Genomic DNA, 27,388 nt, shown 5'->3' with positions numbered 1-27,388 from the left:
AGGATCCTCCCTCTGGACAGATTCAGGGGACGTCCCGATATTGATCTGGTTGGGGGGGCGTTAGATTCACATGGTTTAGTCTCAAGTGTTGCAAGGGTTTTTAGTATGTCTGAGTTAATTTTAGTAGCAAGTTCTAATTTGCATAAGCTTGCCGAGACAAGATTGAGCCTCTCAATTAATGGGAGTGTTAGGGAGCGGATCATATGGTCTATATGGGTCAATAGGGCCCGTCAACCTGGGTAAGAGATGTTGGCTCGGGTGTGGGGACCGTCTGAACCACCTTAACTGGCGCTATATACTTTCCCAATCCATGGTGGCGACCCCTTTGACTAGCTAATCTAGGGAGTTTAGCATTTTTCCCCTTTGGTCCACCACCTCTTCTTTTCCTTTTACCAGTGACAAGGGTTTCATCTTCTAACAGGGTGTCCCTTGATAGACGAGTGGATACACCAGGAGAGGATGGTGAGCTCGCGAGAATCTCTATCCGCTCATTTTGATCCCCGCTACCAACATGTATATCTGTGAAATTGTTTTCTTCCAGAATGTTAGCGAGGGAATCCAATGCAATGCTAGTTTCTGGGAGACCCAAATCACTGAGCCGTTTGTCTGGTGATTTGCAGTCTCCAATGGGGCCCAGGGAGGACCTTTTATTAAACATTTCAGAGGGCAGCCGTTTTTCCACATCTACCACTTGATGCTCCAAAGCAACCGATACCCTGGTGATGTAATTATCCAGGGTCCCCATTAAGCTGCCGGTAATAGATTTTAGAACGGCTTTACCACCCTTGACCAGTTGGGAGGCCATATTAACTACGTATAAATGTGCACAGGCCAAAAAACAACACAGAAATAGTACAAATGTAAATGCCAAAGGTGATGGCCCAGTCGGGCCTTGTCCGACCTAAGACGGCCTAAGACGGCCCGCCCTTTGCCCGGGCTTAGCCCCGCGCTTCGACCCGCACGTGTCCCGCGTACGCGTCGGTCGTTGTCAATTTATAGCGGGAGGTGGGCGGGAAGAGGACCTGCTGCGGCGAGTCTTCAAGTGCAGCGCCCGCTGGTCCTCGCAGTCCCGCAGGGGTGGGAAGTCTCCGTTCAGCTCCTCAGGGTGTCAGGGAGTCCACTCTGGTGATGGCCTCGAGCAGCACCCGCGAAGCGGGGGCCGCGAGCAGTGGGAGAAAAGCAGCAACAGGCAACAAAACCACGTAGTCCTTCCTTGGGAAAGCAGTACAGGTGAGCACCCGTCCCTCAGCACTTTAATGCCAGGCGGGAGGTGGGCGGGAAGAGGACCAACTGCAGCGAGTCTTCAAGCGCAGCGCCCGCTGGTCCTTGCAGTCCTGCAGGGGTGGGAAGTCTCCGTTCAGCTCCTCAGGGTGTCAGGGAGTTCTCTCTGATGATGGTCTCGAGCGGCTCCCGCGAAGCGGGGGCCGCGAGCAGTGGGAGAAAAGCAGCAACAGGCAACAAAACCACGTAGTCCCTCCTTGGGAAAGCAGTACAGGTGAGCACCCCTCCCTCAGTACTTTAAATCCAGCCGGGAGGTGGGCGGGAAGAGGACCAGCTGCGGCGAGTCTTCAAGCCAGCGCCCGCTGATCCTCGCAGTCCCGCAGGGGTGGGAAGTCTCCGTTCAGCTCCTCAGGGTGTCAGGGAGTCCTCTCTGGTGATGGCCTCGAGCGGCTCCCGCGAAGCGGGGGCCGCGAGCAGTGGGAGAAAAGCAGCAACAGGCAACAAAACCACATAGTCCCTCCTTGGGAAAGCAGTATATGAATTCAAATCTCATACTAACAGGTCATAGGGAATAACAAGTGTTCTGTGTGGAACATCTGTGAATTAATCATTTTAAGTCATTATGATTACTACATTGTGGAAGAAATACCATGTACATTTAGGCTTGTTTCCAGAGCTAAAAGTGATTAGGTAAACCATGATGAGTCATCATGCCTTACACATGTAAGTAATGTGAGACAAGAAGCATGAACATAGGGTGTTTTTGGCAGGCGCCAACAAGATGCAGGGCATAGAGGAACCAAGTAGGTTCTCTACGGTCAAAAACTTTTGACGAAGTCAGTCCTCTCATTACTTTTTGCCTTCAGACTCTATATTTAGGGACGGCCTTCCAGAGCAATATCTGCCATTGGGAAACATTGTTTACAACGCACGTGTTACAACACGTGTCATTCCAATGCATTTTTTACATTGCAAAAATCATTACAATGCGTCATTACATCACATAATGCATTACAATGCATTCCCCAAAGTAACGCTCCAGCTGAGTTAGAATAGTAATTGCGTTGTAATGAATTATGCGTTGCAATGGATTATGCAATGTAAAAAATGCATTGTAATGACTTGTTGTAACACGTGCGTTGTAAAGTGTCATTGTCTCAGCCGTTATTTTACTTTCTATGACGCAATGCACAGCATAGCATTGCTAGATTGGGAACAAATATGGGAAAATACTCTGGGCAAAAAACTCCTAGTGTACACTGTCATGGCCAGTAATTCTTTGTTTTCCATTAAACAAAATCCCCACTTAAGGGGTTTGCTTTCAAAATCCCCCCTACAAAAATGCCCATTGGCTGCTGGCAGCCATAGCATAGCGGATCACTCAGTGTGTTTACACTAAATATGGTCCTGACATGATGGAGGCAGAACACTCAGCAAAAAAAAACTCAAAATCAACAGCATTCTATAGATTTGTCGCGGTCATATGTAAGGCTGGCAGAGGCGGTGTTCTGCTGCTCCAGAAGTTTATCAGCCCACTCACCAAATGATAATTGAGACCATAAAACTAAAATCTACGATGAAGAATGTGGTACCTGGCCAAGTGAATTAGATCATGAAATGAAAATCTAAATGAGTTGTCACTTTTTATATTTCCAATAACCCTTATATGTTGATGAAGCGTACCGCCACAACATGACTGTAAGTAACAAAACCTGGAAAACCTGAATACATTAAATTGCCCACTATTTGTCATTTATTTAGAAAGTCCTAGTGATTAGATAATTTTTAATATTTGTTCTTCATAAGTCTGACTTAATTCTGAAGGGGAGGATGTGCAACTGATCAAGTCCCCAAATTAAATTAGTCCAAGTCTTAAGCAGATGAGCGGGAAGAGGTGTGGTGCAGTGGCCAGGACAGCTGACTCAGGTTAGCCAAGCACTTTGTGACTCTGGGCAATAGCTTGCTTAATCTTGCTGACAGCCCCCAGCACTGGGACACCTCGCTAACCTTTGGCAAAGCACTACGCTATGCTTGCGTAGTATGCGAAGTTTGCACTTCTTCGCACTACGCGAAAAGCACAGTGCAAATTCGCGTAGCGCAGCAGTCATTTTTTGCTTGCTCGCAGTCCTCAACGGCAAGTTGGCAACCGCGAGCGAGCAAAATGACATCCTGGCGAGACTTTTTCCTCGTTTGCGATCAGCAACTTCAAGTTGCCGATCGCGAGCGTGGAAAATAGAGCTCCCAGCGAGATTCTCAACGCAGGGAGGTCAGGTTTCTCATTGCGAGTGGTCGCGTATACTTGCAACCCCTCGTGATGAGAAACTACCAGTCTGCGTTGACAAAGCTGTCGCTCTAGTAGAAATCTACTAGAGTGGCAGAAAGCGACCGCTTGCACTGTGCAAGATGCGGTTTGTACTGATTGCACAGTGCGAACAAACATCCGGCACTGCGCAATCAGTGCGAACAGCATTTTGCACAGTGCACTACGCAGTTCACTTAGCTATGTGTAGCTCGCGTAGTGCAAAGTGCACTTCGCGTAGCTTCGTGTAGTGCTACTATGTGAACTACGCCCAGGGTTACACCTCGCATGAGGTAGCTGCGCGCTTTACTAATGCTGGTATTCGTCTTAGTATTGACTAAGCCTTGGCGGTGAACTCAGCTCCGCTCACGGAGTTTTCTGCACTCTGCTTTACATGGAGCTAGCGGAGTTAGGCGGAACAGAGTTTTTTTCCTTGCTAATGCTCGTGAACATCAAGTTGGCGAGCACCAGTGAGGAAAATCTACCTCCTGGCAAGATTTTTCCACATTCACGCTCGTCAAGTTGGCGATTAAAGGAAATCAACCTCCCGGTGAGATTTCTCAACACTAGCGGTCAAATTTTTTCAATCAAAGTGACTGTGTGTGCTCGCGACAGCTCGCATTGAGAAACCGTCTGTTTGTGTTGAGAAAGCTGCCCCTAGAGTAGAAAATCTACGTGTATCGGGGAAGGGTTTTCTGTCACACAGCGAACTCCGACCAAGCTTAGTTTTGACATCCCTTAAAGGATTAAGAACGCTGCTGCTGCTCCAGAATCTTGTTCTCCCTTTCCTCTGCTTCCAAAACATGATCTCACCATAAGCTGCAACCTATAGCCACACATTTACATTGTCTTTGCTTCTGTTAAATGATGGTCATTTATTGACTTGTCTGCTTTTCCTGAATTAAGATTTCTCCTATTACTACAGCGTCAGAGCTTTGATCTCTCTTCAGCCTCCTTCTTTTTTAAGTTTAGAAAGCTCCATTGAAAATAATAGGCATAGTAAAACCTCATTACAAAAACCATGGCATTAAAGGAAGGAGAAAGAATAATTAAAATTACCAAATATGCAATACAATCCCTAAAATGGGACATAAAACCTATATCAAGGAAAACAAGCTTTTTAAAGGTATTTTGATTTGAGCGAGGGAGGGAAGAAAGAGAAAGAGAAGGTGAAGGAAGGGAAGAAAAAAGAAGAGCAATATGAAAAACAAATTCAATATCACAATGTTCATAAAAAAAGTGAAATGCAATTAAAAAAAAGTTGAAAATATAAAAGGGAGAAAAGGTAAACTTCAAGGAACATGTCTAGAGAGGAGATCAGTGAAAGGTAACATGACAAGTCTTTTTTGATCAATAAAGGTCTATGATGATGACATAACAGGTTCCACCAGGCATAATATAAAATGTTTGAAGTGTCTTTCCAATTGGTTGTGATTATCTGAAATGAAAAGGCTATATATAGGTCAATAAATGTATGCATGTTACAATGAACTTTCCATAGGGGTGAGGAAATGCCCAGAAAAATATGAACAATCTCAAAAGGAAAGTCTGTGTCCAGAATATCATTTAATTTTGATCAAATGCAAGACCAAAAGGACTTAACCATTGGGCAGTAAAAAAACATATGAAGAAAATCACTGTCAACACATGGGCAAGACTATCATTTTTTGGAATCGGGTAATTTGAATTTGTGCAAATCAGTAGGGGTGAAAACAAGTCTATTATAAAAAAAAGTATAGAGTCTGTGTGGTGCTAGCAGAGCGGGAAACAGAATGTAATTTGGACCATGTAGAATCCCAAACCTGGAAGGAGAATTCCTGAGCTAGATCCTTTTCCCATAGGAGTTCAAGTTTAGACTTGGACCTATCAGCTGTGGGATGGGAAAGTAGTTTATAAATAGCAGCAGCTTTGAGATGAATGGAAAAGTCTGGGGGAGGGAAAAGGATCGGTGCAGTAATGGTCATGGAGTTATTTTTAATAGAGGCCAGAGCGTTTATAAGCAAAGGGTACTGGGAAGAGTGTGTGTTAGAAATGCCAAATGAGTCATGTATATCTGAGAAATCCCTCTGGAAATTATTTTTAAGTAAGCGGTCGTAAGTAAAGATACCTTTTTCTATCCATTCCTTCCAGAATAGCACTCTATTATTAATCTTTAATAATTTGTTATACCAAATTGGAGTTATGGGATGAGAATCAGAAAATTAGAGAATAGAACAAGACAATGAAAGAGCAAGTGCTTTGGAGTGTTTAAATGGGGGTGAGAAACCGCTTGGGAGGTTCAGATTAATGAGTAGCTGTGAGGAGTGAAAAAGGAGACAGTTGCAGAAGCTCGATTGGACTCCAAGCTGTTAAGGGATGACTAAATGAATCTGTTAAAAAAAGCCAAATTTGTTTTAAAGTGAAAGCGGAATGAAAACAGATAAGGTTAGGAAAGTTAACTCCACCCAAATGTTTGGGTTGTTGGAGACAGGAGAGAGAAATCCTGGCTTTGCGATTATTCGATAAAAATTTTGTTAGGAGGTGGTTTTTGGTTTTAAAGAAATAGAGTGGGAGAAAAATAGGGAGCATAGATAGATATAAATTGACTATGGGAAGAAGCATAATTTTAATAGTTGCTAGCCTGCCCCACCAGGATAGGAAAAGAGGGGACCAGCCATCAATGAGTGAAGAAATATTTTTAAGTATATCTGTGTGGTTGATTTTAATGGTTTCTCTAATAGTCCTAGAATAAAGGATGCAGAGACATTTAATATTCCTGGGATTCTATTCAAAGCCAGAACCATGAAACATATGGGAAAGGCAATACTTATTGAGAGGTAAAACTTCAGATTTATCTATATTCAATTTGTATCCAGAGACTAAGGAGTATTCTTGTAATAAAGAAAAAAGGTAGGTTAAAGAAGTGGACGGATCAGAAATGTTGAGCAGGATATCGTCAGCATAAGCAGTGGGTTTAATATCAATATTCTGAAATGTGAAGCCAGTATAAGATGGTGAATGCCAATTTTTTTCTAAGAAAGGTTCTAAACAAGAATAAAAAGAAGAGGGGAAAGGGGACAACCCTGTCTAATGCCTCTATGGAGAGAGAAGTAATTAGATTGAGAGCCATTAACCCATATAGATGTAGAGGGGTAAGAATACAACAATTGGATATATTGAATAATGGGGGGGCAAAAACTCCCCCCCCAAAAAAAATTGATAACAAATGAAAACAGGAGGAAGGGAACTTACCAGACATTAGGTAACAAAGCAACAAGATAAGTCATACAGAGAAGACATAAGGATGGTGGAATTGTGAGTCTTCAACAACAGAACATCACAGGGAGAACCTAAAGAAAAAAATGAATAAGAAAATTACATGAAAGTTGACATACTAGAAAACATACAGGATATGATAGAATTGAACAAGGAAAACAAATTACAAAACATTCAATGTTTGCTAAGTTCCATAAGTTCTCCTCAATTAGTGTGGATGAACTTCTGAAGGTCAGCTGGATCTTCAAATGAATAAGTTCTCTCTTTATAAGTCACTTTAATGAAGCAGGGGTGTATAAGGCCGTAGCGAGCATTCATGGACTTCAAGGCTGGTCTAAGGTCGAAAAATTCTTAGGTCTGTTAGCTGTTGGTTTAGAGACATCTTGACTGAAAAAGATTTTGTGGCCAGACCAAATCATCTGCTTGTCCTGTTTGGCAGCAGTGAGGATCATCATAAGGTCAGAATACAACAGAAAATATGCAAAGATACTTCTAGGTTTAACGGAGGGGAAAGTATTCTGAGGCCCCAATCTGTGCGCTCTTTGAATATTGAAATCCATTGGTTTTGGAAGGCCAGCAATTTGCAAGACTTGAGATTTCAGGAAGGAGATCATATCAGAACCTTCTGAACTCTCTGGAATTCCATAAATGCGTAAATTATTATGCCGATTTCGATTTGCCAAGTCCTCTGTAGTTTTTGTAAGTTGGTTAACATCTGTAGCAAGACTGTCAACCTAGGCAATAACATCTTGTGCATCACTTATCTTTTGTTCGACACCAGAAAGTCTTAAATCGAGGCCAGACCACTCTTCTTCAGTTCTTTGGAGGGTAGCAGTGGTGTCCCACATAAAAGGACGAATCAGGCGCAGTTTGTCCATAATATCCTCTAATGTGAGGGGGAGAGGTGATTTAGAAGGAGAGGAAGGATCCTTTTTAAGTCACTTACTAGTGTTAGCTGCCAAGTCTTTGCGACTACCAGAAGAAGCACCTGCACCCCCATGAGGTTTGTTAGACTGCGAATGCTCCATGATAAAGAGGATAAGAGAGCCCGACAGAGAACACTACTAGTATGGGCCAAGAAAAGCTGACAAAGTCACCATAAATTAAGTCAAGCAGAGGTTGAGAGGTATTGAGCCAGCAGTTCACAAAAACTTTGCGCACAAAGAGGGCCTTAATTGGAGCAAAATACTACAGCACAACAGGAGTCAAGGAACGTTGCAACCAGCAGGCTTGTAGAAAAGTTATAAAGCCAAAGCCATATAAATAGGTGCAACACAAGCAGTATTTGGTGGGACAATATTGTGTGCGATGATAAGGCACTATAAAAAGACCAAAAGTATATGCCTTATTAATAACTAGTGTCAGAAGAAGGCCGAAACACCAGCTGACTAGACGTGAAGCAGTGGAAGGAGCATGAATAACATCATTAAAGATTAAAGAAGTTATTTTTTCCTAGTAAGTTGAAGCGTAGGCTTGTAAAACTCTGAGAAATAACATTTTATCATAAACTTCTTGAGTAATGAGGGAAGAGCAGTGCTAAAACGCTTAATATATTGGCGTTAAGGAAGACGGCATGTCTGCTAATAGGGCGCTGCATCAGGAACAACAAAATGGCAGCCGCAGTTATTGGAAGCACTGAGGCGAAAATAACGCTATAAAATAGGAGTCAAATCGACCTCAAAAGCAGCTGAAAACTTGCCCACACATTCCTGGTTATTTACAACAAGGGGTGGTGAGGGACAGAGTCTCTGAATTAAGCAGAATACTCTCACCCAGTCAAGAGATCAGGGCTAGATCCAACACCGTTTTTTAGCTCATTGCACCATCCCAGTTTCAGAACCTGGCTGTATGCAAATTAGTCTGTTCCTGTCCCAGTGCATGATGGGAACAGGGCAAACCAAACTACAAAAGCCAATTCTTACACTGGGAAGGAAACAAGCTTCCGGGGACCGGTTTCTGGCATTACAGCCGTCTTCGGCCCGGCTTGCTTGAATCCTGATGGTGCAATGAGCAAGGGACTCATGTCTGAGTATACCCTTCCACGTTTAGGGTGGGCAAAATTATTTACAACAAGGGGTGGTGAGGGACAGAGTCTCTGAATTAAGCAGAATACTCTCACCCAGTCAAGAGATCAGGACTAGATCCAACACCGTTTTTTAGCTCATTGCACCATCCCAGTTTCAGAACCTGGCTGTATGCAAATTAGTCTGTTCCTGTCCCAGTGCATGATGGGAACAGGGCAAACCAAACTACAAAAGCCAATTCTTACACTGGGAAGGAAACAAGCTTCCGGGGACCGGTTTCTGGCATTACAGCCGTCTTCAGCCCGGCTTGCTTGAATCCTGATGGTGCAATGAGCAAGGGACTCATGTCTGAGTATACCCTTCCACGCTTAGGGTGGACAAAATTATTTACAACAAGGGGTGGTGAGGGACAGAGTCTCTGAATTAAGCAGAATACTCTCACCCAGTCAAGAGATCAGGGCTAGATCCAACACCGTTTTTTAGCTCATTGCACCATCCCAGTTTCAGAACCTGGCTGTATGCAAATTAGTCTGTTCCTGTCCCAGTGCATGATGGGAACAGGGCAAACCAAACTACAAAAGCCAATTCTTACACTGGGAAGGAAACAAGCTTCCGGGGACCGGTTTCTGGCATTACAGCCGTCTTCGGCCCGGCTTGCTTGAATCCTGATGGTGCAATGAGCAAGGGACTCATGTCTGAGTATACCCTTCCACCCTTAGGGTGGACAAAATTATTTACAACAAGGGGTGGTGGGGGACAGAGTCTCTGAATTAAGCAGAATACTCTCACCCAGTCAAGAGATCAGGGCTAGATCCAACACCGTTTTTTAGCTCATTGCACCATCCCAGTTTCAGAACCTGGCTGTATGCAAATTAGTCTGTTCCTGTCCCAGTGCATGATGGGAACAGGGCAAACCAAACTACAAAAGCCAATTCTTACACTGGGAAGGAAACAAGCTTCCGGGGACCGGTTTCTGGCATTACAGCCGTCTTCGGCCCAGCTTGCTTGAATCCTGATGGTGCAATGAGCAAGGGACTCATGTCTGAGTATACCCTTCCACGCTTAGGGTGGACGAAATTATTTACAACAAGGGGTGGTGAGGGACAGAGTCTCTGAATTAAGCAGAATACTCTCACCCAGTCAAGAGATCAGGGCTAGATCCAACACCGTTTTTTAGCTCATTGCACCATCCCAGTTTCAGAACCTGGCTGTATGCAAATTAGTCTGTTCCTGCCCCAGTGCATGATGGGAACAGGGCAAACCAAACTACAAAAGCCAATTCTTACACTGGGAAGGAAACAAGCTTCCGGGGACTGGTTTCTGGCATTACAGCCGTCTTCGGCCCGGCTTGCTTGAATCCTGATGGTGCAATGAGCAAGGGACTCATGTCTGAGTATACCCTTCCACGCTTAGGGTGGACAAAATTATTTACAACAAGGGGTGGTGAGGGACAGAGTCTCTGAATTAAGCAGAATACTCTCACCCAGTCAAGAGATCAGGGCTAGATCCAACACCGTTTTTTAGCTCATTGCACCATCCTAGTTTCAGAACCTGGCTGTATGCAAATTAGTCTGTTCCTGTCCCAGTGCATGATGGGAACAGGGCAAACCAAACTACAAACGCCAATTCTTACACTGGGAAGGAAACAAGCTTCCGGGGACCGGTCTCTGGCATTACAGCCGTCTTCGGCCCGGCTTGCTTGAATCCTGATGGTGCAATGAGCAAGGGACTCATGTCTGAGTATACCCTTCCACGCTTAGGGTGGACAAAATTATTTACAACAAGGGGTGGTGAGGGACAGAGTCTCTGAATTAAGCAGAATACTCTCACCCAGTCAAGAGATCAGGGCTAGATCCAACACCGTTTTTTAGCTCATTGCACCATCCCAGTTTCAGAACCTGGCTGTATGCAAATTAGTCTGTTCCTGTCCCAGTGCATGATGGGAACAGGGCAAACCAAACTACAAAAGCCAATTCTTACACTGGGAAGGAAACAAGCTTCCGGGGACCGGTTTCTGGCATTACAGCCGTCTTCGGCCCGGCTTGCTTGAATCCTGATGGTGCAATGAGCAAGGGACTCATGTCTGAGTATACCCTTCCACGCTTAGGGTGGACAAAATTATTTACAACAAGGGGTGGTGAGGGACAGAGTCTCTGAATTAAGCAGAATACTCTCACCCAGCCAAGAGATCAGGTCTAGATCCAACACCGTTTTTTAGCTCATTGCACCATCCCAGTTTCAGAACCTGGCTGTATGCAAATTAGTCTGTTCCTGTCCCAGTGCATGATGGGAACAGGGCAAACCAAACTACAAAAGCCAATTCTTACACTGGGAAGGAAACAAGCTTCCGGGGACCGGTTTCTGGCATTACAGCCGTCTTCGGCCCGGCTTGCTTGAATCCTGATGGTGCAATGAGCAAGGGACTCATGTCTGAGTATACCCTTCCACGCTTAGGGTGGACAAAATTATTTACAACAAGGGGTGGTGAGGGACAGAGTCTCTGAATTAAGCAGAATACTCTCACCCAGTCAAGAGATCAGGGCTAGATCCAACACAGTTTTTTAGCTCATTGCACCATCCCAGTTTCAGAACCTGGCTGTATGCAAATTAGTCTGTTCCTGTCCCAGTGCATGATGGGAACAGGGCAAACCAAACTACAAAAGCCAATTCTTACACTGGGAAGGAAACAAGCTTCCGGGGACCGGTTTCTGGCATTACAGCCGTCTTTGGCCCGGCTTGCTTGAATCCTGATGGTGCAATGAGCAAGGGACTCATGTCTGAGTATACCCTTCCACGCTTAGGGTGGACAAAATTATTTACAACAAGGGGTGGTGAGGGACAGAGTCTCTGAATTAAGCAGAATACTCTCACCCAGTCAAGAGATCAGGGCTAGATCCAACACCGTTTTTTAGCTCATTGCACCATCCCAGTTTCAGAACCTGGCTGTATGCAAATTAGTCTGTTCCTGTCCCAGTGCATGATGGGAACAGGGCAAACCAAACTACAAAAGCCAATTCTTACACTGGGAAGGAAACAAGCTTCCGGGGACCGGTTTCTGGCATTACAGCCGTCTTCGGCCCGGCTTGCTTGAATCCTGATGGTGCAATGAGCAAGGGACTCATGTCTGAGTATACCCTTCCACGCTTAGGGTGGACAAAATTATTTACAACAAGGGGTGGTGAGGGACAGAGTCTCTGAATTAAGCAGAATACTCTTACCCAGTCAAGAGATCAGGGCTAGATCCAACACCGTTTTTTAGCTCATTGCACCATCCCAGTTTCAGAACCTGGCTGTATGCAAATTAGTCTGTTCCTGTCCCAGTGCATGATGGGAACAGGGCAAAGCAAACTACAAAAGCCAATTCTTACACTGGGAAGGAAACAAGCTTCCGGGGACCGGTTTCTGGCATTACAGCCGTCTTCGGCCCGGCTTGCTTGAATCCTGATGGTGCAATGAGCAAGGGACTCATGTCTGAGTATACCCTTCCACGCTTAGGGTGGACAAAATTATTTACAACAAGGGGTGGTGAGGGACAGAGTCTCTGAATTAAGCAGAATACTCTCACCCAGTCAAGAGATCAGGGCTAGATCCAACACCGTTTTTTAGCTCATTGCACCATCCCAGTTTCAGAACCTGGCTGTATGCAAATTAGTCTGTTCCTGTACCAGTGCATGATGGGAACAGGGCAAACCAAACTACAAAAGCCAATTCTTACACTGGGAAGGAAACAAGCTTCCGGGGACCGGTTTCTGGCATTACAGCCGTCTTCGGCCCGGCTTGCTTGAATCCTGATGGTGCAATGAGCAAGGGACTCATGTCTGAGTATACCCTTCCACGCTTAGGGTGGACAAAATTATTTACAACAAGGGGTGGTGAGGGACAGAGTCTCTGAATTAAGCAGAATACTCTCACCCAGTCAAGAGATCAAGGCTAGATCCAACACCGTTTTTTAGCTCATTGCACCATCCCAGTTTCAGAACCTGGCTGTATGCAAATTAGTCTGTTCCTGTCCCAGTGCATGATGGGAACAGGCCAAAACAAACTACAAAAGCCAATTCTTACACTGGTAGCTTCCGATGCAAATGCGCTCCTTTGTGAGCGGCTTTATTGTTTTATTGCGAAATCCGGAACCCTTCAAGAGAAAACGTAGCTCGGCGCTACGGAGCTCCTCAGGTCGCGGCCATCTTGCCGCTTCCATGCGCTCCTCCTTCAGCCTCCTTCTTAATACTCTTACTTTGCCCAGCTCTCTCTTTTCTGTTCCTCTACGGACCCACTCATTACCCGATGTCTTTTTTAAAGCACAGCTCTCCCTTTAATAACCAATTTAGTTTTGTTCTGTGTCTATTGGAGTTCAGTTGAAACATCTGCTTTACAGGCAGACAAGAAAATTGGTGGATTTCATGCATAACTTGAGAAAAGTGTGCCATTATGTAAGTCCCTGGGCTGCCAAATAGTGTATGAATATTCTGAATAGCTGCCCAGTAGTGAATTAAAACGTTCTATGTATAAAGACGTTTTCGAATTATTCAGTAGCTTGGTTCCAGTGGCAAAATGTGCACATGATTAATGTCTGAGTTTGCTGATCCCACTTAAGGCAACACATTGAAGTATCCAAATAAGTTATGGATGGAATGCTTGAATAATCTCAGCCAGTGGAAATAATTCGAGGTCATATTCTTTAAGTGATTCCATTCCTTACTGCACCACTGGAAGATATACCTGGCTGATGAGCCCTAATAAGGGCCATATAAGTCCTGGGTTACTTGAGTTGAGGTTCAGGGATCACCTGGCCTGGCATTTCGGGCTGGAATACTCCCATTGGAGTAGGGCAATAAAGATAAGGGGGTAAACCCTGTGTCCCTCAGAACATAGGTGTAGGCAATATAAACTACAATGAGTTCTGTTGGACGAAACAATTGCTTAGAAAACACAACTCAATGACAACGATATATTAACAGTGTCTTTTCTTCATGACAACGAATGTCAGTAGATGTCTGGTAAGTGCTTTAGACATGAATGAAAGTAAAAAAACACCATAAACGAAGATTGCATTTTTCATGTATGATATCTACAATAATCAATTTAGTATATGACTGTCACATATACAAATGGAAAAAGAAAGTACTTAGATAATGTGACTTTAGTGAGCCAAGTGACATAAGGTGCATTAGTGCTACAGATAGATATCCAAAACAGAACCACATATACATAATATAAATCAATGTCAGTCCAACCTTTTAAAATATATATCAATTTCTGTCAACATGCTTTAGAAGTCCTTGTATTTACAATGAGGGTGATGAGACTATGGACATGCACAGATCAAGAAGCATCCACTGGAGTAGGGTGCAAACATTTTTGAATTGGGATGCGGCTTGAGTGATTGGCAGTGACTGAGGCTAATTCAAGCATTCCATCCATCACCTTGTTTTTTGATGCCCTAGTTGTGATGGGTAAACCCAAATGTGGGTCTCATGCTCACTGTGTCACTGAAACATACTATACCGGGCTGATTAGACTAATTAAGGGTAAAACAGCTCCTCGATTGCTTGTGTCATAGTTGAAGGAGGACCTGGCCTAGCATATCATGCTGGACTCTTCACCCTGGAGCAGGTTGAAGATTGATTTGTATGCTTGGGTCCAAACTAAGGTGGCAAGGTGGGTGAAAACAGTGAATACGAATGAAGCCCCAAGTGATTGTGGGTGCCTGAGATTAATTCAAGCATTCCATTGATCACCTTACTTTTTGATATCCCATGCTGTAGATTAAGACACAGAAACAAAAGAACTGGCACTGGAGTCCCATGGACCCCCCTCAGATATACCCCTGTGGACAGGTGCATTTACTTGCTGTACGTTCTCATAGGAGGATCTCTGCCAGCCTTTTAAAAGCAGCCTGGGGTGTTGCCTGAGCATGGAAAGGTGGACTGGTAGCTTCAAACAGCCAGGCTGTCTTTCACTAATGACCTATCCCAGGGCCGGCATGAATATGTGGTTCCCCTAGTGGCAGCACATTTATTGTGAAAAGGCATAATGACCTGATCTGTGTCCGGCGCACCAGGTTAAAGAAGCTTTGCCATGCAGTGCACTCAGTCGGGCCAAAATGTACTTAAGCAAATTTCAATGTCTCTTGCTCAGGATATTTCAGAATCCCTAATTAATATCACTATCTTTTCGCAGATTCCAGTGAAAAAAGGTTCAAAAAGAAAGAGCCACGGCATTCAGGAACATGAGGAAATACATGAACCTTTAAAATCGTTTAAAGATTTTATTCATTATGGAGAGCAGCTGAAGAAGGAAGTAAATGGAAAAAGATTTGATGCCTCAACTGACAAGGTAACTTGAAATAGACTCCTCATCAGATGCAGTTGAGCATATCAGAAATATAGGTAATTAAGGAGTAATAATCAGTTATGTGTAGAGGAGAACATTATGCTGGTAATAATTTAGAAATTCAGTGAAGCCATTGAAAAACGCAATATTAAAATGAGTAACACCCGGAAACCATCACACAGCCCTTGTCACAAGCAAGCTGGGCTACGGGAACACCCTGCCTGCCAGGATCAATAAAACTCGACTGGAGAGCATTTAGAGCTCAGCGGCAAGAATAACTCTCAACGTCTCACCGGCACTCATATCACATCACAACAGAAGAACCTTCACTGGTTCCCCATACACCTACAAGCATGTTTCAAATTCCTCACCCGCACTTTCAAGGCAATACATCACACTGGCCCAACATACCTTGACAATCACATCTGCTTTCACAGTCCTTCCAGGCATGTCTGCTTGTCAGACTCCTACTTGCACACATCCCATGCATACCGACAACCAGATCATACGGTCAGGCTTTCTCTTAAATCGGTCCTAAAGCGTGGAATGAACTGAAGATACACATAAGATCCTCCTCCTCACTTCTTGAATTCCAAATGAAGCTAAAGACCTGACTTTACCTGACTTTTCAAGTTGTCCCACTAAGCCCTAGATTTGGCTAGACTTTGACCTACTTCTCGCTAGGATATCCTCCCATGTGATAGTCATCCCTGCATAACATAAACTGAGACTGTCTGGACACTTTTTACTTTCTAATTCTCTTTCTGTATGCTCATGACCAGTCTTCTCTTCCACCGCCTCATTCTTTTTACTTCCTCATCTCACATGTTTTACCACCTGGCCAAGATATTAACTTCCAAAGACTGGCAGCGGCAAACCAGGAACTGGGCCATCTTCAGAGCATAAAGCAATGCTTCAGCCACCAGGCAACCAGGATCTACGCCAACATCTCCATTCAGAGCTCCCTACCTAATGAATTTCAGAAAGGTATTGAAGATCCATTTATTCAGAGCACAACACCCACTTAAAGCAAACATTGGTAAATGCATTAGGTTTCATTTTTGCCTTTAATAATAAAAAAAAAGTTGCATGAATAAATACATGGGGCAGGATTAAATAAAACTACTGCCAAGAAATGGCATGCAAGGGGCTAATAACTCACCAAGTACAAAAGTAACACCATCAGAAATCCGTGTTTTTGGAGACACTGTGTCTCTGGGAGAAACAACACAAGTAATAGGTGAAGGAAGAGAAAAGTGTTAAGCATTGCAAACATCAAGGGTACCCAAACCCACCCTGATGCTATGGACACCATCTAGGATTGGTGTAGGCTGGAAATATAAATAAACACAAACTGTCAAGAAAGGATCTTCAATGGTGGCAGACTGCCATCATGTGGTGAAGGAGCTGCAGGCTCCTGAAATCAATTAAACTTACCAAGCGCTGGGAATGCGTCTCATAAAAAGGGGCTGTGATCCAGTGCATGCTCTCTGACTGCCACACAGCAGTTGTGATAGGAAGTACTACAAGTGGTGCAGCTCATTTAAAAAGCTCCCGGGGAGCATATGATTGTTATGTGCCAGTCAACAACAGTGCCTGAGTTCTACAGTAGTGTTTTGGTCAAAGTAAAGAATTTGAAATTGAGGATTGATTACCCTGCCTGGCTGGGGAGAATCCAAAAACATATCCTAATTATGTCTCAAAGAGCTAATCTTTTGCTGTCTGAGGCTTGTTTTTGTGCGGGCAGCTGCATTAGCAATGCACCACCTACTCTGAACGGCTCTGGTGGAAGGAGCCGTTGCCATGATGGTGGTGTTCACTGTCCTGCCCCTCTCCCCTTATGGATAAACTGTCTTCCCTCTGCTGCCACTTTTCATGTGGGCTGATCCCATGAGGCTGGCAGCTGGAGGCACATACCACCTAGCCTTTCGCTGGCTGCAGTACTCCACCTTCCTCTGCTAGCCAGTGTTTTCTATCTAACCGGCCCTGGAGGAAGGAACCCACAGCCAGCTTGGATGTTTTTGGTGAGATGATCTGACTTAGTTGCTTATATTAGTCCTGCCCGCTGCTCTTTCCAGGTGAACTATCTGTTTTTCACTGCTGCTCAAGCGCTACTCCCCTGACATAAGTCAATCCTGCTCCCTGTGTTCATTGCTGCATAGTCAGCATTTTCCAACAACCTTCCCCAGTGGAACTAATTGTGACATCTGCAGCCTTTGGTATCCTTACCTGTGAACAGGACGGACGGACCCGGATGACGCCCATCTTGTGCCATGGCCCCTACCATGCCACTTGCTCTCCTCATCCACAGACAATCATCTTTTTGCTAACACACCAGTAATTCCTCCCCTCACTCAGTCAACTAGTTCTACAGGAAATATATCTTGCTGCAAATGGTACTGTAATAATAAGGGTGAATGAACAACAGGTAAATCAATAGTCCACAATGCAAGCTGACTGTAGAGCTGGAGCTCAGAGAAGTCCCGGGATTGAAGCTCACTAATTGGCATATATCCCTGCTTATACCCTGCCGTCCACCCCTACACACAAAGCCAACACGAGGGTCCACTTGCAAGATGCCTGCTATTCTGTGCCCTAATACACTTCCCGACCAAGCAGAGATGCCCTACTAAACAGCACCATCACAGCGCACCCCCTCCAACCAAGCTCAGGTTCCATACTATATAACATTGCCACACAGCACTTTCCCTACATTACCCTGTCCTTAAATCCCATGTCCCGAACACATTCTCCATCGCCCTTCCTCCCAACCTTTCTACAATAGCAGTCAAAAAACAAACACAATCTAATTGAACAACACCCTGAACTGCGTATTGTAGACTTCTGCCCCAACACCTCAAAAGGAACAAGGAAAACAGATCTCATCTTCCACACTACCCATCCTGTAAAATGGAACGCAACCCTAGCTAAACAACTTCACATCACTGAAGCCACTAAAATACCTCATTACCGCAAACTAACAATATCAGGCTCACCCACTTTCAAAAGCAATGCCACCACAACCATCTACAATAACAGGACTATTATGATTCAAGCCAACTATGGCAACCTCTGCACTTTTGAAACCCTATGGTAAAAAAATACCATATCACTGCTGCATATCTGCTTCCCCTCCAAACCTTCTCCCTCACAGAACAATAAACAAAATAAATACCCCAGAGACATAGTACTAACTTAACTCCCTCTCTAACCAATTACCCTCCCCTCACTGAAACACTAATGAGTCACACCACAAACTTTATTCACTCCCTTACAACAACGCACATCCCACTCACCCCTGCAGGGAAAGAGCCATATATTCTGGGGAGATGACTGATCCACACAATTGCCCTAGTGCACAAAATATGGAGGATACACACACCAACTCACACACTTGCCCCAATCACAACACCAGCATAGGTCAAATCTCCTTCTTCAATTCAACACCCTAACCCCTCAATTATTCTGCCATCCACCCCCTCTCTCAAACCATACTCCTTCCCCCTCCCTCCCAGATCTCTCAAGATGCAGACAGAGCTGCTCATGCCCCCAACTCCCATTGTCCACCTCCTGCGCCCACCAATGCACTGAGGACACCCTTGCATAGAGAACGACTTTACTTATCCACCAGTCCTGCCATCATCAACGAAGAACTAAGTAACTTGTCCAACCGGTCCCCAACTTACTCCGTGACTCCAACTGACACTGTCATGAACTCTATGACCCTAGACAACACCACCCACCACAACATGAAAAGACTCACTTATTCAGGGATTCAGAGTACAGACAGACTCACCCGCACAACATAAAGCGATCTACTTGCAATCACTCCTCACATAAACAAAGGCTCTTGTCCAAGCTAAATAAATGGCTAATGTGCATAGGGAAACTATCTACAGGGTCTTAACATTATCACTAAGAACCTAAACTCAGTTTCAAACCCTAACCATCACCTTCACTCCACCCTACATACAACAGCATAAAACCCCTAACACGAATGGAGATATGACCACTCAGCTGGACTACAATACCTCTCAACAACAAAGGCCAGGCCTAAAAGACCAATCCCCATGATGTCTCTGAAAAAGGCAACGGAGCTAAGCAAATCCTACAGCCGGGCAGAGAATAGGCAGACACCCCCATCGAAAATCCAGGTTAACACAGGAGTAGGGAGATACCCCATGCAAAATCAACAACCAGGCCACCAGCTCAACTCATAAATATCTCCCTGTCCACCTCCTCCCAAGATACTACAGCTTTAGAGACACCAAATGCATGCTCATAAACTGCAGATCAGCAACCAAGCAGGCAACAGAACTAGCAGAAACAATCTTGAATCACAACATTGACATCACATTCATCACAGAGATTTGGCTTGGTGACTCCTCCTACCCGATCTTGGACATGCTAGTCCCACCGGGGTTCTGAATCATTAGGATAACAGGAAAGACCACTGCGGTGGTGATATCGCCATTATACATAAAGCAACTTCAACATGGGTGAAATAGACACCTTCTCCTACACTTAATTCAAACATTTCAGCACCTCCATAAGGATGAAAGGCAACTTAACAATGAACTGTCATCTCTTCTACCACCCATCAGGGTAATGCACTATCATTTTGCAAATACCTTGCAGACATGATAGCATACTGTTCACTCTTACACACCAGCAACTTCTTCCTTGGTGACTTTAACCTCCACTGGGACAATAAAACCAACACCCTGGTTCCAACCCTAAATGACCTATCACTCAGCAACAACCCCTCTCACTCACATCTTGCACAGGTCAAACCCACATTATAGGTTCAGCCCTGGATTCCATCATTGCTTTGGATGAAACTTTAACAGCAAGTATAGGGATGTTGGTCACTGGGCGAAAGTTATTTGAATCTGCTGGGTCCGCTGTCGGACAGCATCCTCCCTGTCGACTGGTCAGACCACAACATTATCTTATTTCACATCAACAATTTGTAAGAAAAAAATACATTCAATGGAAGAGAAACTTCAGGAAAGTTATTATACAAGACCTTGAAGATAGAATAGAGTCTCTACTAGCCCCCTCGGGAGAGAACCTATCAACAACTGAACTCATCACCCGTTATAACTCAACAATGTCCTCCATCATAGACCAAGTAGCCCCTCTCAAACTGAAAACAGTGAGAAACACTCCAACAAGATCCTGGTTCAATACAGAGATCAAAACCTGAAGAAGACAGCTCAGAGCAACTGAAAGACTCTGGTGAACAAATCCATCCAAAGCCCACCTGGAACTGCACAGAGGGATACAATAATAATAATTCCAATAAATTAGCTAAAACCAGTCAAGAAACCACAAAAACGCAAATAAGCTGTGAAGAATTCTCAACATTTTTCACAGAGAAGGCAAACAAGTTGGAAAGAGAGCTCAGGAAAGAGGCTGACAACAATGGCTATACGGACAGACAGAATCCCAATATCACCGTAGAAAACACCCTTGATAGGACAAAAAACAAGGCACAATGGGTTAAATTCAAACTACTGGATCAAAATACCATAGCCAAAACACTATCAGACATCAAACCTAACAACTACTATAGTGATCCCCTACCATCAAAATGTGTCAGAGAAATAAACCACATTGTGATTCCCATTTGGACGAAAATAATAAACGCCTCTCTATCACAAGGGATCCTTCCAGACTGCCTAAAAACAGGTCAAGTCATCCCCATCATCAAGAAACCGACAGCGGACCCAGCAGATCCAAATAACTTTCGCCCAGTGACCAACATCCCTATACTTGCCAAACTCATAGAGAAATGCGTACAAAAGCAACTATGCCAACACATAGCTAATTTCTCGCTACTAGATGACTGCCAATCAGGATTCAGGACAGGACATAGCACAGAAAAAGCGATCCTGCATATTGTCGATGATGCACTAAAGGCACTGGACCGTAATCAAACATGTCTACTTATCCTTCTGGACCTATCATCAGCATTCGACACGGTAAATCATGAAAAACTACTGAAACGGCTTCATGACAGGATGGGAATGGCTGGAAATGTGCTAAAATGGTTTGAATCATTCCTGCAGAATAGAACGCAAAGATTCCTGGTCAACCAATCACTCTCACCTGCATGCCCTAATTCAATTGGAGTCCCACAAGGCTCTACATTATCGCCATCACTGTTCAACCTTTACATCAAACCTCTCACTGAAATCCTTCGAAAGTCGAAAATCTCCTACCACATGTACGCGGATGATACCCAGATATATATCAAGATCACATCCAGGGAAGACATCATGAGAATGAATGAGACCTTAAAATTGGCATTATGATGGCTAGCTGACAACCATCTAAAACTAAACACACAAAAATTGGAATTCTTACTAATATCCCCACCAAAGAAACACACGGAAGTGAAGGAATGGACCAATATGATCACAGCATTAAATTGCAACCCTACCCCAGTAGGCTCAGCGAAATCACTAGGAATAACACTAGATGAGAAACTAAACATGAAATCCCATATCAACTCAATGGCAAAAAACGCCCGCTACCATCTGAACTACATCAGAAAAGTGAAACCATTCATATCCAAAGCAGACCTCAAACTGGCAGTTCAGTCTCTAGTTATCGCGAGGATTGAATATGGATGTACGACGCTAGCGGGGCTACCAAAAATTTCAACAGCACCTCTGAAGGCATGTCTCAATGCAGCGGCAAGACTGATCACTGGATCAAGGAAATTTGACCATATTTCGCCACACTTGAAGGCATTAAATTGGCTACCGTACGAAGCCAGAATCCAGCTAAAAATGGCATGCATAACACACAAGGCGCTCCACCACAATACACCCAGCTACCTTGCCCAGAAAATTAACTATCTGGAGGGAACAGACCAGCCAGGAGCACAAAGGAGCTAATGTTGAGACCAGCCATCTTCTGGAAGAAGAAAACTTTCGACAGAGCTTTCTCAGGAGCAGCCCCTAGAATCTGGAATTCACTTCCTTAAAACATTAGAAAGATTGAAAACACTATATCCTTTAAGAGGGAAACTAAGATCTTCCTAATGAGTAAATTCCTTCCATAGTCAAAACATGGGACGTCAGAATGCATGTTCAATGACTGGAACTGAATCAGACTCAGAAAATAAACAGTCAGGATCGTTGGATTCAGTCACACATTATATTTTGCTATGTACTAAACCGTGGTTCTTACTTTATGTTGATATTCTTTGTAGAAATTTGTTCTGATATTTTCACTCTATGTGCCATATATGTACCTACCTCATAATGTTGTGAAAGTTACTACAACTATACAGACTATAACTACCTCATGTAATGTGAAGCGCTCTTATATCCAAGGGTCTTGTTCGCGCTATACAAAACTCTTAATAAAAAATAAAATATAAAAAGCACATAACAAATAAAAAAGCCTCCTTCTTCTGCAATGCCCTAGATAAGGTCATAAAATGCTGAAAAGAACTCTTCAACATCATCAATCAACAAACCTCCAAACCAGCCCTGGAAAACTGACAACCACCTAAAACTAAACACACAAAAAACAGAATTCTTACTAATATCCCCACCAAAGGAACACACTGAAGTGAAGGAATGGACCAATATGATCACAGCATTAAATTGCACCCCTACCCTAGTGGGCTCAGCGAAATCACTAGGAATCACACTAGATGAGAAACTAAACATGAAATCCCATATCAACTCAATGGCAAAAAACGCCCGCTACCATCTGAACTACATCAGAAAAGTGAAACCATTCATATCCAAAGCAGACCTCAAACTGGCAGTTCAGTCTCTAGTTATCGCGAGGATTGAATATGGATGTACGACGCTAGCGGGGCTACCAAAAATTTCAACAGCACCTCTGAAGGCATGTCTCAATGCAGCCGCAAGACTGATCACTGGATCAAGGAAATTTGACCATATTTCGCCACACTTGAAGGCATTAAATTGGCTACCGTACGAAGCCAGAATCCAGCTAAAAATTGCATGCATAACACACAAGGCGCTCCACCACAATACACCCAGCTACCTTGCTCAGAAAATTAACTATCTGGAGGGAACAGACCAGCCAGGAGCACAAAGGAGCTAATGTTGAGACCAGCCATCTTCAGGAAGAAGAAAACTTTCGACAGAGCTTTCTCAGGAGCAGCCCCTAGAATCTGGAATTCACTTCCTTCAAACATTAGAAAGATTGAAAACACTATATCCTTTAAGAGGGAAACTAAGATCTTCCTAATGAGTAAATTCCTTCCATAGTCAAAACATGGGACGTCAGAATGCATGTTCAATGACTGGAACTGAATCAGACTCAGAAAATAAACAGTCAGGATCGTTGGATTCAGTCACACATTATATTTTGCTATGTACTAAACCGTGGTTCTTACTTTATGTTGATATTCTTTGTAGAAATTTGTTCTGATATTTTCACTCTATGTGCCATATATGTACCTACCTCATAATGTTGTGAAAGTTACTACAACTATACAGACTATAACTACCTCATGTAATGTGAAGCGCTCTGATATCCAAGGGTCTTGTTCGCGCTATACAAAACTCTTAATAAAAAATAAAATATAAAAAGCACATAACAAATAAAAAAGCCTCCTTCTTCTGCAATGCCCTAGATAAGGTCATAAAATGCTGAAAAGAACTCTTCAACATCATCAATCAACAAACCTCCAAACCAGCCCTGGAAAACTGACAACCACCTAAAACTAAACACACCAAAAACAGAATTCTTACTAATATCCCCACCAAAGGAACACACTGAAGTGAAGGAATGGACCAATATGATCACAGCATTAAATTGCACCCCTACCCTAGTGGGCTCAGCGAAATCACTAGGAATCACACTAGATGAGAAACTAAACATGAAATCCCATATCAACTCAATGGCAAAAAACGCCTGCTACCATCTGAACTACATCAGAAAAGTGAAACCATTCATATCCAAAGCAGACCTCAAACTGGCAGTTCAGTCTCTAGTTATCGCGAGGATTGAATATGGATGTACGACGCTAGCGGGGCTACCAAAAATTTCAACAGCACCTCTGAAGGCATGTCTCAATGCAGCCGCAAGACTGATCACTGGATCAAGGAAATTTAACCAATTTTCGCCACACTTGAAGGCATTAAATTGGCTACCGTACGAAGCCAGAATCCATCTAAAAATGGCATGCATAACACACAAGGCGCTCCACCACAATACACCCAGCTACCTTGCCCAGAAAATTAACTATCTGGAGGGAACAGACCAGCCAGGAGCACAAAGGAGCTAATGTTGAGACCAGCCATCTTCAGGATGAAGAAAACTTTCGACAGAGCTTTCTCAGGAGCAGCCCCTAGAATCTGGAATTCACTTCCTTAAAACATTAGAAAGATTGAAAACACTATATCCTTTAAGAGGGAAACTAAGATCTTCCTAATGAGTAAATTCCTTCCATAGTCAAAACATGGGAAGTCAGAATGCATGTTCAATGACTGGAACTGAATCAGACTCAGAAAATAAACAGTCAGGATCGTTGGATTCAGTCACACATTATATTTTGCTATGTACTAAACCGTGGTTCTTACTTTATGTTGATATTCTTTGTAGAAATGTGTTCTGATATTTTCACTCTATGTGCCATATATGTACCTACCTCATAATGTTGTGAAAGTTACTACAACTATACAGACTATAACTACCTCATGTAATGTGAAGCGCTCTGATATCCAAGGGTCTTGTTCGCGCTATACAAAACTCTTAATAAAAAATAAAATATAAAAAGCACATAACAAATAAAAAAGCCTCCTTCTTCTGCAATGCCCTAGATAAGGTCATAAAATGCTGAAAAGAACTCTTCTTTTTGTAAAGAAACGGAGTTTGGTCCTGGGACAAGGGGTCAGCTGGACCTAATATTACTGAAAAACATAAAAAGTGCTGGCCCCAACAGTGATTTAACCTCATAAATTGTGGGACTACAAACAAAGGAGAACCTTTTTGTTTGTGTGGGTTATTTTATTTAAACCCTTTTCTTATCAATTTTTAATTAGTTTGCAAAACATTTCATGGGTAAGACAAACACTACTTACAAACATTTACAATATTTACAAACTATTATACATGCTCAATATCATACAGTGACAAAAATAACATATAAGTGAACAAATCCACATTTATACAAGCTTCTCAGACAAGAGAAAAAAGCAATAATTAGACCAACACAAATAGTAAATCTTTGCGAAGATTCAAATGATTAGAATGCCCAGCAAGGGTCAAAAAACAGAAAAAGGCAACAGAAATCTGAATTCGAAATCTTCAATCAATTAGATTTTATGAGAAACAACTCAAACGAAATCTTTTTATATCACAAATTGCCTATTTGCCGTTTTGCCGACGCGTTTCGAATCTGGATGCAATCTCAGATTCTCCTCAGGGCTCTATCAGTGTCGTATTCTACAAAAAGAAAGGAAGCTTGCTTTAACCACCATTTAAAAAAACCATTAAACCCCCCTTCCGGGCATGAGGTCACAGAATTTTACCTTTACTTTTGGAAACGCGGTCCCGCGATCCAATTATTCAAATGCAGTAGGGCTTTTGATTTAAACAGAGTTTCTGTTGAAAGAACAAGCACATGGTGATTGATTCTCAATTCGCTTGTTCTTTCAACAGAAACTCTGTTTAAATCAAAAGCCCTACTGCATTTGAATAATTGGATCGCGGGACCGCGTTTCCAAAAGTAAAGGTAAAATTCTGTGACCTCATGCCCGGAAGGGGGGTTTAATGGTTTTTTTAAATGGTGGTTAAAGCAAGCTTCCTTTCTTTTTGTAGAATACGACACTGATAGAGCCCTGAGGAGAATCTGAGATTGCATCCAGATTCGAAACGCGTCGGCAAAACGGCAAATAGGCAATTTGTGATATAAAAAGATTTCGTTTGAGTTGTTTCTCATAAAATCTAATTGATTGAAGATTTCGAATTCAGATTTCTGTTGCCTTTTTCTGTTTTTTGACCCTTGCTGGGCATTCTAATCATTTGAATCTTCGCAAAGATTTACTATTTGTGTTGGTCTAATTATTGCTTTTTTCTCTTGTCTGAGAAGCTTGTATAAATGTGGATTTGTTCACTTATATGTTATTTTTGTCACTGTATGATATTGAGCATGTATAATAGTTTGTAAATATTGTAAATGTTTGTAAGTAGTGTTTGTCTTACCCATGAAATGTTTTGCAAACTAATTAAAAATTGATAAGAAAAGGGTTTAAATAAAATAACCCACACAAACAAAAAGGTTCTCCTTTGTTTGTAGTCCCACAATTTATGAGGTTAAATCACTGTTGGGGCCAGCACTTTTTATGTTTTTCAGGAAAAGAACTCTTCAACATCATCAATCAACAAACCTCCAAACCAGCCCTGGAAAACTGACAACCATCTAAAACTAAACACACAAAAAACGGAATTCTTACTAATATCCCCACCAAAGAAACACACAGAAGTGAAGGAATGGACCAATATGATCACAGCATTAAATTGCACCCCTACCCTAGTGGGCTCAGCGAAATCACTAGGAATCACACTAGATGAGAAACTAAACATGAAATCCCATATCAACTCAATGGCAAAAAACGCCCGCTACCATCTGAACTACATCAGAAAAGTGAAACCATTCTAATCCAAAGCAGACCTCAAACTGGCAGTTCAGTCTCTAGTTATCGCGAGGATTGAATATGGATGCACGACGCTAGCGGGGCTACTAAAAATTTCAAAAACCCTCAGATATCCAAAAACGATGTGAAAGTTCTGCCTCCTTTTTCAATGATCAAATCTCGAAGATCAAGCTCAATCTCAACCTGCCCCCCAATGGGGATGCACCTTTAAAAAAATAAAGATAATGCCTCTTCTCACTCCATGCCCCCTGTATCAGTGAGCACCCCACAGGAAAATATCAACCACATTCAATCCACAAGGCCCCACATAAACCATAGAAGTTGGATGGATTTCAACTCATTCATGGAGGCAGATATAGCTTCCCTGCTAGCTATGTCCAAACTCTCCTCCCACCTTCCGGACCCCTTCCCAGCCTCTAAAAACTAAATCATGCTCTTACTCCACCCTAGACCAAGATAATAAACAGCTCCCTGAAAACTGGAGTGATGCCAGACTGTCTCAAACGTGGCCAAGTCACGCCAATAATGAAACAATTGGTGCAAATCCGAACGACCTCAATAACTTCAGACCAGTATCCAATCTCCCCTTCCTAGCCAAA

At 43.1% G+C, this 27,388-nt stretch overlaps 1 protein-coding gene across 11 annotated transcripts in view; it reads left to right on the top strand.

The window, feature by feature from the left end:
* DCDC2C (doublecortin domain containing 2C) overlaps nucleotides 1-27,388 on the top strand; it is a 5,988,712-nt gene that overhangs the window by 5,828,512 nt on the left and 132,812 nt on the right. For all 11 annotated transcript variants that reach the window (XM_078647857.1, XM_078647853.1, XM_078647855.1 and 8 more), the window contains one exon: nucleotides 14,980-15,135. In XM_078647857.1, the coding sequence (XP_078503983.1) occupies nucleotides 14,980-15,135 (156 nt within the window). The remainder of the gene's footprint in view (nucleotides 1-14,979; nucleotides 15,136-27,388) is intronic.

Source organism: Lissotriton helveticus, chromosome 6 (assembly GCF_964261635.1).
Source record: "Lissotriton helveticus chromosome 6, aLisHel1.1, whole genome shotgun sequence".
Taxonomy (NCBI): Eukaryota; Metazoa; Chordata; class Amphibia; order Caudata; family Salamandridae; genus Lissotriton; species Lissotriton helveticus.
Note: the sequence above shows the minus strand (reverse complement) of the source record. Positions and strands in the feature narration are given on the sequence as shown.